We start from the raw sequence: 14,077 nt of genomic DNA on the forward strand, positions 1-14,077 counted from the left end.
CACAGCCCCCCCCCCCAGCCCTCCTATAGTGCGCTCTGTTCCTGCAAGTCTAAGGGCAAGAAGCTGGGGGATATTGCTATGGATTTAGGAGACATCTTTGGGCAGTATTTCTTAAAGGAAAAGTAAACCTTTAAAATAAGTGATCGTAAAATTGTTGAGGGGGCTATTCTGAGCACTTCTGCAATGTACATTCATTATTTATTTATTTTAATTCCAAGATATTAAGGGATACATGTACTGTTAATATGAATGAATTTTGTTACAACAGCGCCACCTGCTGGTCATTTTCCCACCAGTCTGACCAGCAAGTAGTCAAGGAAGTTGTCAGGAGAAAGAAAGAGGCTGATGTTCTTCTGCTTAGGAAAGATGTGAGAAAAGTTATCTGAGGTTTCTCATTTTATTCCTAAGCAGAAGAACATCAGAGCAGCCTCTTTCTTTCTCCTGACAACTTCCTTGACTACTTGCTGGTTGGAAGTTGTCAGGAGAAAGAAAGAGGCTGCTCTGATGTTCTTCTGCTTAGGAATAAAATGAGAAACCTCAGATAACTTTTCTCACATCTTTCCTAAGCAGAAGAACATCAGCCTCTTTCTTTCTCCTGACAACTTCCTTGACTACTTGCTGGTCAGACTGGTGGGAAAATGACCAGCAGGTGGCGCTATTGTAACAAAATTCATTCATATTAACAGTACATGTATCCCTTAATATCTTGGCATTAAAATAAATAAATAATGAATGTACATTACAGAAGTGCTTAGAATAGCCTCTCATTCATTGTACATTCACTTGTTTTAAAGGTTTACTTATCCTTTAAAATCTAAAAAAGGCATATTCTGACCCCTCACTCACACACACACACATATATATATATTATATACAGGATTTCATAAGTGCAAACATGTCAACATTGCTGATTGATGAGAGTACCCTCCTTCTCCGCTGCAGAGCCAATGAGATTGGAACCATGGATCACCGCACCACCAGACAGGAGACGCAGAGCTTCGAGGGCCCAATGCAATCGTCATGGCAGAAGGCTCCGCAGCCTTTACAAATGATCATGGCTTTTAATCGACAGTAGCATTTGGAAGGAGCTGAGTCCGCGCCGGGCTCATCGGTGAAGGCCTGGACAGACACGGGTTGGTCGTGATCACCTGAGTTTACAATGTGGCCTGATGGGATGGTGGTCACAGTTACAGAGAAGGAGACCAGATTGTCGGCGTTAGCTGGAACGACGTGGGCCCCTGTAGGGACGGAGGGTCCGTGCATTCCCTCGGGTGAAGTGGTGATATTGATTGTGCCTCCGTAACTGGATCCAATTGGCGTGTGCATGTGATCAGAATGGGGCGGCTGGGAGCCCTGGTGGGACTTGAACAGCTCAGAAGCCTCACCTTTCAGCTTTATGCCCAATACATTCACCATCTTGGCCTGTGCCGCTTGGATAAAGTCTCTGGCTATGTTGGACTCGTTATAAATGTCCCCCCTTGATAATGCCTGGACAGTTTCTTTCAGATCAAACATGGGGCCCTCGGGTTTTGCAGACCTGAGTGAGGCTGAGGAGTATTGGGGGGCAGCCTCACATTCCTCTGGATTCATCTCACTTTTGCTTTCTTCCTCTTCGCTCTCTGTAACGGACTCTGATTCGTCGTCTATGGTTTGACACTTCTCAGGGTCGTTTAGGCTCATGCCCCGCTCAGGACTTACAGTCTGTGTCCGTCTGAAGCTCTCGGGAACCCGTCCATACGTAGCGACGTTTAGCAAGTAGTGCCCGGACATGGCGGGTTTAGACGTTCGCCTGCCCACAAAGCCAAGTCTTTGGCTGGCGGATACGTTCTCACTCAGTTCAGCTGGATTGGGGCCGACCAATGATTTCTCTTGTTGAATTTTTCTGATCAGGGATTGCAGAGATTGCTCTTGGGCGGCACTGCCGGCTGCTTCCTGGCTCTGTGATTGGCTGCTGCTAATATTGCTCAGATCTCTTCCAGAGAAGAGCTGCAGGATCCTTTGACTGGAGGGCAGCTGGCGATTTTGGATAAGAAACCTTTCCAGCTGTTGAACAGCCATGTGCGAGGGTTTTACTGAATCCTCTCCACTTACCATGTTGCTGCCAGGAGGGAAATGAACTCCAGCAGTGTTAGTTCCCCTCTCTGTCTGAGCTGAACCTAGAGGAATAGTCTTCATTTCTACCTTGTTGAGGGGTCTGGGCAGTATCTGCTCCATGGGGACATTCTTGCCCTGCAGGAGTTGGGTTACCAGAGGGTTATTGGCGGGTATGCTGGATCCCGTCTTTGTAGGTCCTCTCTGAGTGCTTGCAACTGGAGCTGCTGCCTGACTGGGTGCCTGATCTTTGGCTGGGGCAGAAGGGTTAAAGCTCACTGGCTGAGACATGACAGGCCTTGGTGGGATTGTCTGAGTCCCCGAAGAAATTCTAGGTCTGACTTCATTGGGAACATTGGACCGGTTGCTTTTTACATTCTGTGGTGATGGACAGGTTGTGCTTGATGGAACTATGTCTGCAACCCCAATGGCTGCACTACCAGATATTGCTACCAGCCTATCAGCATTGCCAGATATTGCTACCAGCCTATCAGCATTAGCAGATAACGGATTGGGCATTCGGATGCTGGCACAGCTTTGGGCTGGTAAGAGGCGGTTGGAGGCTGGAGATGTTCGGGCTCCTGTTATTGGGTTTCTGGGTTGTAGACTGGGTTTTTGCAGTAGCTGTGCTCTTGCTGCACTGTCAGGTGATACCTGCACTGCGTTCTGGGTCTCCCTGGAACTCTGGCTACTTGATGAATGGGCTGGATTTCCCCTCTCACCTCTCCAGCTTCCAGTACGTCCCATGTCCAGTACTCCAGCCCTGTGTCCTGTTTCACTGGCGCCATCTGCTGGATTCCTCGCTCCTGTCCCAGGCCCAGCTCCTCCTCCTCCTCCTCCAGGTCCTGGCCCTGGGACTGATGAAGTAACGGAGAGGCCGGCTGATGTTGCTGCTGCTGCTGCTGCTCTCTGGGCTCGAGCCAACTGGGCTTTGGCTTTGATGTCTGCCAGGGTCCTTGCTCCTGTTCTACTGGGACTGGTACCGGTGCTCGGAAAATAGGGCCTGGAAGAGACCCGGTTGCTTGGAAAGGGCTTTGAGAAAAACAAAGAGACAGGGATCTAAAGGAGAGAGAAACGATACACTCATCAGTACACGGTCAGTACAGTATGGTAACATCAGCAATAAATCACTGAGCCAGTCAGTGACTGACAAATAATGTCCAAAATAATAAATGAGCTTCAAGATAAAAAAAGTCCCTCAACTTATTCTAGGTTAAAGGGTTGGTTTATTTTAAAGTATAAGTAAACCTTTAAAATAAGTGAATGTAAAATTGATGAGGATGTTATTCTAAGCACTTCTGCAATGTATTATTTATTTTCTTTTAATTGCAAGATATTAAGGGATACATGTGCTGTTAATATGAATGAATTTTGTTACAACAGCGCCACCTGCTGGTCAGTTTCCCACCAGTCTGACCAGCAAGTAGTCAAGGAAGTTGTCAGGAGAAAGAAAGAGGCTGATGTTCTTCTGCTTAGGAAAAAAATGAGAAACCTCAGATAACTTTTCTGGTCAGACTGGTGGGAAAATGACCAGCAAGTGGCGCTGTTGTAGCAAAATTCATTCATATTAACAGTACATGTATCCCTTAATATCTTGGAATTAAAAGAAAATAAATAATGAATGTACATTGCAGAAGTGCTTAGAATAGCCCCCTCGTCAATTTTACATTTATTTTAAAGGTTTACTTATCCTTTAACACTCCACGTGGCATAGGCAACTGAATTTGAAGAAAATTTGCAATTAATTGTATTTTCTTTTGTGGTTTTTCTTTAATTATCGATACTATTTGGTTCTTCAGGTAAGAATCTGGAAAAGGTGCAGGTTTTTGAAAAGAGCTGGGTCTATGGGTGCTAAGCGCTAGGCAGGTGCGCCCATGTTTTGCACTTTACCCTGCACTTTATAAAGAAGCCCTACTAGTTTTATTATCACAGGGCTCCTGTACACTGATCCTGATACACATACAAGGGACTGACAGGGACTGATGCAGATTTATGTTCTAACAAGTGTGTGCAGTAATACATAGCTAATCTGCCTCAGACCAATAAGCCCTAGCATCCATGCAGGCAAGATTCTAAAAGTAAGCGTCTGATTGGTTGCAATGGACTACTGCACAAGATTACCACTTAAAGGAGAAGGAAAGCTACCAAAGCAGTTTATTGCCAAAAGATTAGCCACAATAGTGCAAGCTAGAACACTATATTTATTCTGCAAAATGCTTTATGGTACCTGAGTAAACAGCTCTAGAAACTCTGTTTGTTTAGGATATCTGCTACCATATTAGCTTTGTGTGACATCACTTCCTGCCTGAATCTCTCCCTGCTCACTCATAGCTCTGGGCTCAGATTACAGCAGGGAGGGAGGAATAAACTGAGCATGCTCAAGCCCTAGCCCTGGAGGTTTAAGCTGAAAACAGTCTGATACAGAAGCCCATGAGTACACAATAGAAGGAAAGAAATGTGCTGTTTCTTTTGACAGAGGACTCAGAGCAGCATTACTTTGAGGGTTTACTGGTGTATTTATATAGACCTTTCTGATAAAGCTTACTTAATTTTAGCCTTTCCTTCTCCTTTAAGCCAATTACGGTGGACAAATCAGGAAATGACGTTTAATAATGGAGCCAATAGAAGTGCTGTAAGGGGAAACAGACAGTTATGCGTTACCTTAAGTGGGGGCACTTTTTGTTCCGACGCCTGCGCTGTCCCTTTGGTACTGGGGCTGCACAAGTCACGAAATGGCCGCTGGATTTCTTGCTGCTCCGACATTCGTATGAATTTCCCAGACGGATCCGAATCCCCGGCGCCTACATCCAACTTCCTCTTGACTCTTGTGCCGAGCGCGAGCTCCGCCATCTCCGTAGACCCCTCCTCTGCAGAATCCTGAGACAGCGCAGCGGTGGCTGGAGGAGCACTGGGAGTTTGTATAGGGACTGGGCTGTTTAGTGGGCTCGGTGCTGGTGGGCTCTCTGAGTCCATCTCCTCAGGCTTAGGGGTTATTAATTGCACAGTCTCTTTGCTGGGAACTGGGGTTATAACCTCTGCAGTGCCCTCTGTCACCTTCACAGGAATGGTAGCGACTTTCTCTTTGGTATCCGTTATATCTGGGGGGTGCACTGTATCACCAGCTGTTGGTAATTCTGCCTTCACATGAACCATGACTTCTTCATTTTCTTTCTTTATCGGGGCACGTTCATTTATTTGCTTCTGGGTTGTGGTCTCAAGCTTGGCTTCAGTCGGCTGGAGATCGGGGCTCTGGTCGGACTTACCCTGTTCCTTTGGAGGGGAGACGTGGGTTCTGGTCACATTATCACTGGTTTCTGCAATCAGCTCTCTGTAATCGTCTGGGTTTAGCCCAGAGCTGGTAAGAAGGAAGAAAGATAAAAATGATTAGTTATAATTTCTGCTCATTGTTGGGCACCTTCTACGATTTGTCAACTGTCACCCACTGGGACCAAAAAAGTCTATGGGCCAGCACCAGTATTACTAGGCCTCCCCAGTGCACAGTACACCTTCAATAAACAATACTGGGAGTCATTTATAAACACTGGGCAAATTTGCAACCAATCAAGATGATTGCTTTCACTGTACAACCTGCAGCTGGCTGAATAAAGCTAATTACTGATTGGTTGCTATGGGTCACGTCCCAGGTGCAAATTTGCCCAGTGTTTATAAATGAGCCCCACTGAGGTCAGTGCCACCCCTTTAGCCTCCCCCTCAAGGGACACAAACATATAAATGAATAGGAATATGCCCCACTTACTTCTCCCCATAGTAACTCTCATAGAATCGTTCCTTCCATGACTCCACCTTCTTCTCTTTCTCAATTTCCTGGCGAATCCGAAGCTGCATCTCTGGGGTGAATTCCCCTGGATGGAACAGAAAGAATGCCAGTCATATCCCCTACTTTTTTATTGGTCAGGTTCTTTATGGCTTGGAATGTACTGGCCCATGTAGCGTGTCCCTACCCATGTAGCGTGTCCCTGTCCATGTGTGCTGATTAATGGTAACTATGGTGACACTGTACAAATGGGTATTGCTGTTTTGGGCAGATCAGAGGCATTCAGGAATGATAATGCAGATGCGAGTGTTCTTACCCAAGCCCTAATTATATAGCAGATGTATGACAGCCCGGTACAAATAGTGTATCAGGAGACAAGGGTTAAACCCCCTGAAACCCCTCTTGGATTCCGTGACCCCCCATCTCTCACCTTCTGAGAGGCGCTCCTTCCAGCTCTGAGATGCAGAGGTAAAGAACTCATTATTTAGGGCTGAACTGTTCAGTTTCATCAGGCCGTCCGGAGCAGTCTGGAAAGAAAGCTCAGATCAGAACCAAAGGTTTACAGAACGTGAACAGACATTTAATTTTGCTCTCCTCTATGACGGACACAGTATATGAAGTGACATGGGACACTAACCCCAGGTACAGGGACACTAACCCCAGGTATAGGGACACTAACCCCAGGTATAGGGACACTAACCCCAGGTATAGGGACACTAACCCCAGGTACAGGGACACTAACCCCAGGTATAGGGACACTACCCCAGGTATAGGGACACTAACCCCAGGTACAGGGACACTAACCCCAGGTACAGGGACACTAACCCCAGGTACAGGGACACTAACCCCAGGTATAGGGACACTAACCCCAGGTACAGGGACACTAACCCCAGGCAAAGGGACACTAACCCCAGGCACAGGGACACTAACCCCAGGCACAGGGACACTAACCCCAGGTACAGGGACACTAACCCCAGGTACAGGGACACTAACCCCATGTACAGGGACACTAACCCCATGTACAGGGACACTAACCCCAGGTACAGGCACACTAACCCCAGGTATAGGGACACTAACCCCAGGTACAGGGACACTAACCCCAGGTACAGGGACACTAACCCCAGGTACAGGGACACTAACCCCAGGTACAGGGACACTAACCCCAGGAATAGGGACACTAACCCCAGGTATAGGGACACTAACCCCAGGTACAGGGACACTAACCCCAGGTACAGGGACACTAACCCCAGGTACAGGGACACTAACCCCAGGAATAGGGACACTAACCCCAGGAATAGGGACACTAACCCCAGGTACAGGAACACTAACCTCAGGTCACCGCGTGACAATACTCACCGGTCGGTCCACTTCAGGCAGAAGCAGGAGGAGCCGTTGCTGACAGTCGCCGGGGAGGAGGGAGAACGTGTGCTTGTTTATCAGCGCCCGTAGGTTGGTATTCACCAAGATGGAGTCTGGAGTCTCTACGTCGATCTCTGCACATTTGGTTCTTTTTATATGTCCTGTACACAAATGTAAATTTCATATTAAGAGAAGCAACTGCATGGCACAATACTCCGTCTAACCCTCACACAGCACCCACAGCAGTGCCACTACCACCCATAGCACCCACATTAAATCTGTAGAGGTGACTAAGTGTGGTTCATTCAAGGCTGTTAATCCTAGTGGACACCCCCGCCACAGGTGTTTCAAATTCAAAGCTCCAACGGTTCACTAAGGAGCACCCACATTAGTCACACAGAACCCCCCTACCAGTCAGACACTGCGCAAAGCATGGAGGGACAGATTTGTAATGCTGCCAGGCCACATTTGACAGATTCAGGTTGGCAGTTGCAGTAACGGTGTTACTTACTGGCTTGCAGCCTGTCTGATCTGGGCAGTGGCTTCTTCCCCAGTCCATGGAGAGATGCCAGAGAGGTGCCGGATGGAGCAGAGATGGGGGCACTACTTGCTTGCACTTCTGTCTGTTTTGCTTCCCACGCTGCACACAAGGAACAGAGAGTGGAGATTATATGTAAGACCCTCATGCTAGAGTCCTGCAGCAGGTCAGGTACCGGCAAAAAAGCAGATAACCTGCGGGTAGAACTTTTGGGTGCGGATATAGATGCAGGTCGGCGGTTCTGCGGGTTTGCGGGTCGGGTTGCTGGTCTTCTCAATAGCGAGTTTTACTTCTTTACATATGTTTTTAAAGGAGAACTAAAGTCTAACTAAAGAAGTAGCTAGGAATGTTGTACATGATGTTTTGTGCTTCTGTATCAGCCCAAGGCAACCACAGCCCTTTAGCAGTAAAGATCTGTGTCTCCAAAGATGCCCCAGTAGCTCCCCATCTTCTTTTCTGCTGATTCACTGATTCACATGCTCTGTGCTGCTGTCACTTACTGAGCTTAGGGACCCACTCACAATATACAGTACACATAGAATAGAAATATCACAATATAAGGCTGATTAGTAATTAATACACATAATTACTACATGGCAGCACAGAAACCAGTGCAATTAGCATCAGAATTGAATAATCAGCAAACCTGTAGCATCAGCTTATATTACAGCCAGGGAAGCTCATTTTCTGCTGGATAATTAGTGACGAGCCCTAAGCTTAGCTTCTCAACAGCCAATCAGAGCCCACTGAGCATGTGAGTGTCACAGACACTTTCCAAGATGGTGACCCCCTGTGACAAGTTTGAAGTCCTGGATCATTGCTGCTATTGACAAGCTCAAACTTTAGCCTCGTGCAATAAGTTCACTATATAAAATATGGCATTTTAGCCATACCCATTTTTAGGCTTTACTACTCCTTTAAAACTTTTTTCTCTGACTATGCCTGCTTCTAATGATATCACTTCCAGTTTACAATGACAGCACTTCCTGTTTCTTGTTGCTCAGCGGGACTCGGATCGGGTTGCGGATAAGGCACTTGCCGGTTGGGTAGCGGGTCCAAGCGGGTACGAATGAGGGTTGTGGGTCCGGTTTCAAAAATTAGTTTGGCGTTGGACTCTACCTCATGCAGCTATAAGGGGCACCCAATGGGTGGGTCTGTTATACAGATAGGGCAGGTGAGTGGCTATCCTCCTGATACTATATTACACATGCACAGGACTCACACCTACTGATTGTACCTACTGTACTTTATACCCAGGACCCCTGCACTGCAACTGGCACAGCAATGATCAGAGTCCATTATAGTGAAGAGGGGATGGATGAGGGGAGGAGGAAGGTAAGATGTACAGGTACATACTGTGGGTTGGGGTGGGCTTAGCAGGTGGCACGTTGCTTGCAGTCTTCACTGTAGTCAGCAGGAGGCGCTGGCTGGCAGGGACTGGCATACCCACCCTCTGCTGCTGCTTCTTCCTCTGCTGTTGCTGCTTCAGAGCCTGTGGGGGGCGACAGAGAGAAATACATGGCAGTGAGGATAAGAAGATTGTACACAGGCACCTGATGCCCAAAGACTGAGCTAAAGGCTGCCCCTGTTAATAGAATAATAAATGGGGTCACGTGGGAGACCTGTCCATTGTCACCCTCCTACTCCGGCATTCACTGAAACACATGTAAATACTGTGGCCTAGTGATATATATTTAAAGAAAAACAAACAATTACAAATGGCTGACAGTTGGAGTCAGTCTCTCCGGCTGACAGTTAGAGACCAGCAGTGCCCTGTTACTGCCTCAGCACCACACCGATCAGTTATTCATGTATGTAAATGAGATGCTGAAAGAAGGGGAAGAAAAACCAACAGACAAACAGAGCAGAAAACAATATGGATACACATGGATACACTTCTGATGTCATCACAGTGATCTTATAGTATTGGTTTTAGGGCAACTTTAAGCACAGATATAAGGGGAGCAACTGCAACTTCAAACTGCTCTACAGCTCAGAAAGAGATTTAGTATTTCCTGATGTATTTTCCTCTTGCTTTACTGCCATTTGCAGCCATTCACCATTCTCTCTTCTCTTAGCTGCCACTGTCTAACTGTCAGTCTTAGGTTGCAAAAGTATTTTATCTTTAGCCCCCTAAGTTTGCTCATAGTCTGTACAGAGAGATCCCATAAAACTATGGCAGCATAGGTATTCCCCTGTACTAAGCACAATTCAGCAGGAACAGTCCCCTAAGTTTGCTCATAGTCTGTACAGAGAGATCCCATAAAACTATGGCAGCATAGGTATTCCCTGTACTAAGCACAATTCAGCAGGAACAGTCCCTAAGTTTGCTTATAGTCTGTACAGAGAGATCCCATAAAACTATGGCAGCATAGGTATTCCCTGTACTAAGCACAATTCAGCAGGAACAGTCCCTAAGTTTGCTCATAGTCTGTACAGAGAGATCCCATAAAACTATGGCAGTATAGGTATTCCTCTGTACTAAGCACAATTCAGCAGGAATAGTCCCCTAAGCATGCTCATAGTCTGTAAAGAGAGATCCCATAAAACTATGGCAGCATAGGTATTCCCTGTACTAAGCACAATTCAGCAGGAACAGTCCCCTAAGTTTGCTCATAGTCTGTACAGACAGATCCCATAAAAATATGGCAGCATAGGTATTCCCTGTACTAAGCACAATTCAGCAGGAACAGTCCCTAAGTTTACACATAGTCTGTACAGAGAGATCCCATAAAACTATGACAGCATAGATATTCCCTGTACTAAGCACAATTCAGCAGGAACAGTCCCTAAGTTTACACATAGTCTGTACAGAGAGATCCCATAAAACTATGACAGCATAGGTATTCCTCTGTACTAAGCACAATTCAGCAGGAACAGTCCCTAAGTTTGCTCACAATCTGTACAGAGAGATCCCATAAAATTATGACAGCATAGGTATTCCTTGTACTAAGCACAATTCAGCAGGAACAGTCCCTAAGTTTGCTCACAGTCTGTACAGAGAGATCCCATAAAACTATGTCAGCATAGGTATTCCCTGTACTAAGCACAATTCAGCAGGAACAGTCCCTAAGTTTGCTCATAGTCTGTACAGAGAGATCCCATAAAACTATGGCAGCATAGGTATTCCCTGTACTAAGCACAATTCAGCAGGAACAGTCCCCTAAGTTTGCTCATAGTCTGTACAGAGAGATCCCATAAAACTATGGCAGCATAGGTATTCCCTGTACTAAGCACAATTCAGCAGGAACAGTCCCTAAGTTTGCTCATAGTCTGTACAGAGAGATCCCATAAAACTATGGCAGCATAGGTATTCCTTGTACTAAGCACAATTCAGCAGGAACAGCCCCTAAGTTTGCTCATAGTCTGTACAGAGAGATACAATAAAATGATTCCAGTGTGTTATATGGATAGTGTTGCGAGCATACTTGGCAAGGAGAGAAAGTAAATATGGCATCTCTAGAGCATTATTGCAGGTATGTAGATGAGGCAGACTGTCTGGTTACCTGTTTGAGGGCCTTCTTGCTGTGCTTCTGGGATGGAGAGATGACTTTCCCCGCAGGGATGGAGGGAGATGGACAGCCTGATTGGGGAGAGGATGGCTGGGATATTCTAGATGCGACTACGGAAACAAACATAAAATAAAAATAAAAAGCATGAGTTTTGGATCACACAAACCATGGAGCAAAAGAAACAAAAATGTTAGTGTGACTGGCCTATGGAATGCAAATACACACCTGTGAGCTACAGAGGCTGCAGGGGTCACTGATCTGGCTGCACTTCAGGTGATAACACACAAGGCTGCTTCAGGCACTTTAAGAGCCTTATTTTTAGATATGCCAAAACCGAACAGCCTTGGGGGGTCCTTTGGGTGATTAAATGCCACATTTTAAAAACAAGTCTCTTAAAGTGCGTAGATAGCGAAGAAGCACGCACTCCATGGACCAATGGATATAATAAAAGATCTTTATTGGAACAGCTAAAACAATGAACCTTACGCGTTTCGTATCCGGAGATACTTAGTCATAGGCCATTGTGTGCCATTGCTCTAGGGGACTCCTTGCCCCTATGGAACAGGTGAAGTATAAATGCACCAATCAGCTGCCCCAGTCACTGCCAGGAACAGGACAATGGAGGGTAAAAAGAAGAAAGTATGGAAGCTGCCACTAGATGGTGCTAGTGCCATAACATTCAATGGAATCCACAACAAATCTGTAACATTTGACTTTAGAGGATCCAAGCGGGCCATGGAACAATACGGGGCCTGGCAGTGTAGCAGTAGAAGTAGTAGTAGTAGTCGTAGTAATAGTAGTATTACACATAGGGCCTGGTAGTATAGCAGTAGAAGTAGTAGTAATAGTAGTAGCAGTAATAGTAGTAATATTAGTAGCAGTAATAGTAGTAATAGTAGTAGTAGTAATAGTAGTAATCGTAGTAGTAGAACACAGAGAACCTGGCAGTGTAGCAGTAGAAGTAGTAGTAGAACACAGAGTTGAAGAACTACAGCTACAGTAAAGCAAATGGTGACAGAAGGGCAAGATGGTAATAGGAACCTTTAATATGAGAGTGGTGCCCAGCCTACATTTGGTACTACCGTATATACTTGAGTATAAGCCGACCCGAGTATAAGCCGAGGTACCTAATTTACCTAAGAAAACTGTGAAAAATGTATTGACTCGAGTATTTTAAGACATGGCCAATTTAAAGCTTAAAAGTTGCTACTTACTCACTGATCTGAAGCAAGCAGTGACTCCTCCGTGCTGCCCGTACTTCTCCCCCCTCCTCGCTTGATTCTGCTTCCTTAGCCCTTGGCCCCTCCCCTCTCAGCTCTTGTCACTCAGTCCTCCCTCTTCTGGCGCTACCTTTTCTCCACAGATTGAACCATGCTTCGCCTCTCTTCTTTCTGACAGGTGCCATATTTAAAAAGTATAACTTCAGAGCTGCAGCCCCTCCCGCAACTATGTGTCACGAAAGAAGCAGGGAACGTCACAAAGGGAGAAGACGCACGCCTCAGCTCCCTGTACAGGTGCGCGCTCGTATCACAGAATGTGCGCGCACCTCGTCCAACTGTCATCTCAAACGCTCCTCTTCTAAACTCTCGCGTGCTCCTATTAAAAATAATGCGCACATATTTTCCCCACATCTCCTGCACACTATGCGGGGAAAAAAAGGGGAAGGGATGAGGAGGGAGAGTACTGACGAGAGCTGAGAGGGGAGGGGCTAAGGAAGCAGAATCAAGCCACGAGGGGGGAGAAGTATGGGCAGCACGGAGGAGTCACTGCACGCTTCAATCAGTGAGTAAGCAGCAACTTTTTTAGCTGACTCGAGTATAAGCCTAGGTAGACTTTTTCAGCACATTTTGGGTGCTGAAAAACTCAGCTTATACTCGAGTATATACGGTATGTCCCGTGCATGGCTCTGACTGGCAGGTGTATCCTCCTATCTGTCAAAAGCCTATGCCCCATAGCATGCCTACGGAACTCTGCAGAACAGAGAGCACACGCTACATAGGAAATTATATATACAGTGCCCAGTTGGCATTCTAATTTATTCATACAGCACCAGCAAATTGTGCAGCGCTAATGAAGGGTTTTAACATAGCCCTACTCGCAAGAGCTTACAATCTAAAGGATGATAAAGAAATATAGTTCATGGCAATATGGCAGAGGCCCACTTCCCATTGGTGCTGCAGTTGCTTCATGGTATAACAATGTTTGCTCTTTGGATTTTATCGTCACAGAATTAAACTTCTCAGCAATAAGCATTGACCAGTAATAAGCATTGGGTAATACAGAATAAGCTTCCCATTGGTTCATCAGATTCCTACCAAACACCACCAGCCAATGGATTTGCACAGGTAATACAGACTAGGCTTTCCATTGGTGCATCAGATCCCTACCAAACATCATCAGCCAATGGATTTGCACAGGTAATACAAACTAAGCTTTCCATTGGTGCATCAGATCCCTACCAAACACCACCGGCCAATGGATTTGCGCAGGTAATACAGACTAAGCGTTGCATTGGTGCATCAGATTCCTACCAAACACCACCAGCCAATGGGTTTGCGCAGGTAATACAGACTAAGCTTCCCATTGGTGCATCAGATTCTTACCAAACACCACCAGCCAATGGATTTGTGCAGGTAATACAGACTAAGCTTCCCATTGGTGCATCAGATTCCTACCAAACATCTCCAGCCAATGGATTTGCGCAGGTAATACAGACTAAGCTTCCCATTGGTGCATCATATTCCTACCAAACATCTCCAGCCAATGAATTTGTGCAGGTAATACAGACTAAGCTTCCCATTG

General features: G+C 46.1%; 1 protein-coding gene across 5 annotated transcripts in view; it reads right to left on the bottom strand.

Moving 5' to 3' along the window:
* Positions 1-778: 778 nt before the first annotated feature.
* The window catches only part of asxl2.S (ASXL transcriptional regulator 2 S homeolog), a 45,428-nt gene continuing 32,129 nt past the window's right edge, over positions 779-14,077 (bottom strand). For 2 of the 5 annotated variants that reach the window (XM_041565125.1, XM_041565128.1), the window contains 8 exons: positions 11,270-11,385; positions 9,120-9,255; positions 7,737-7,865; positions 7,223-7,386; positions 6,297-6,393; positions 5,849-5,954; positions 4,753-5,446; positions 779-3,150 (listed from right to left, as the gene is read on the bottom strand). In XM_041565125.1, coding sequence (XP_041421059.1) covers positions 967-3,150; positions 4,753-5,446; positions 5,849-5,954; positions 6,297-6,393; positions 7,223-7,386; positions 7,737-7,865; positions 9,120-9,255; positions 11,270-11,385 — 3,626 coding nt within the window. In that variant the 3' untranslated portion in view covers positions 779-966. Of the gene's footprint in view, positions 3,151-4,752; positions 5,447-5,848; positions 5,955-6,296; positions 6,394-7,222; positions 7,387-7,736; positions 7,866-9,119; positions 9,256-11,269; positions 11,386-11,500; positions 11,701-14,077 lie in introns of those variants that run through there. The other 3 variants (XM_041565126.1, XM_041565129.1, XM_041565127.1) reach the window with 3 other exon arrangements.

Source organism: Xenopus laevis, chromosome 5S (genome assembly GCF_017654675.1).
Source record: "Xenopus laevis strain J_2021 chromosome 5S, Xenopus_laevis_v10.1, whole genome shotgun sequence".
NCBI lineage: Eukaryota > Metazoa > Chordata > Amphibia > Anura > Pipidae > Xenopus > Xenopus laevis.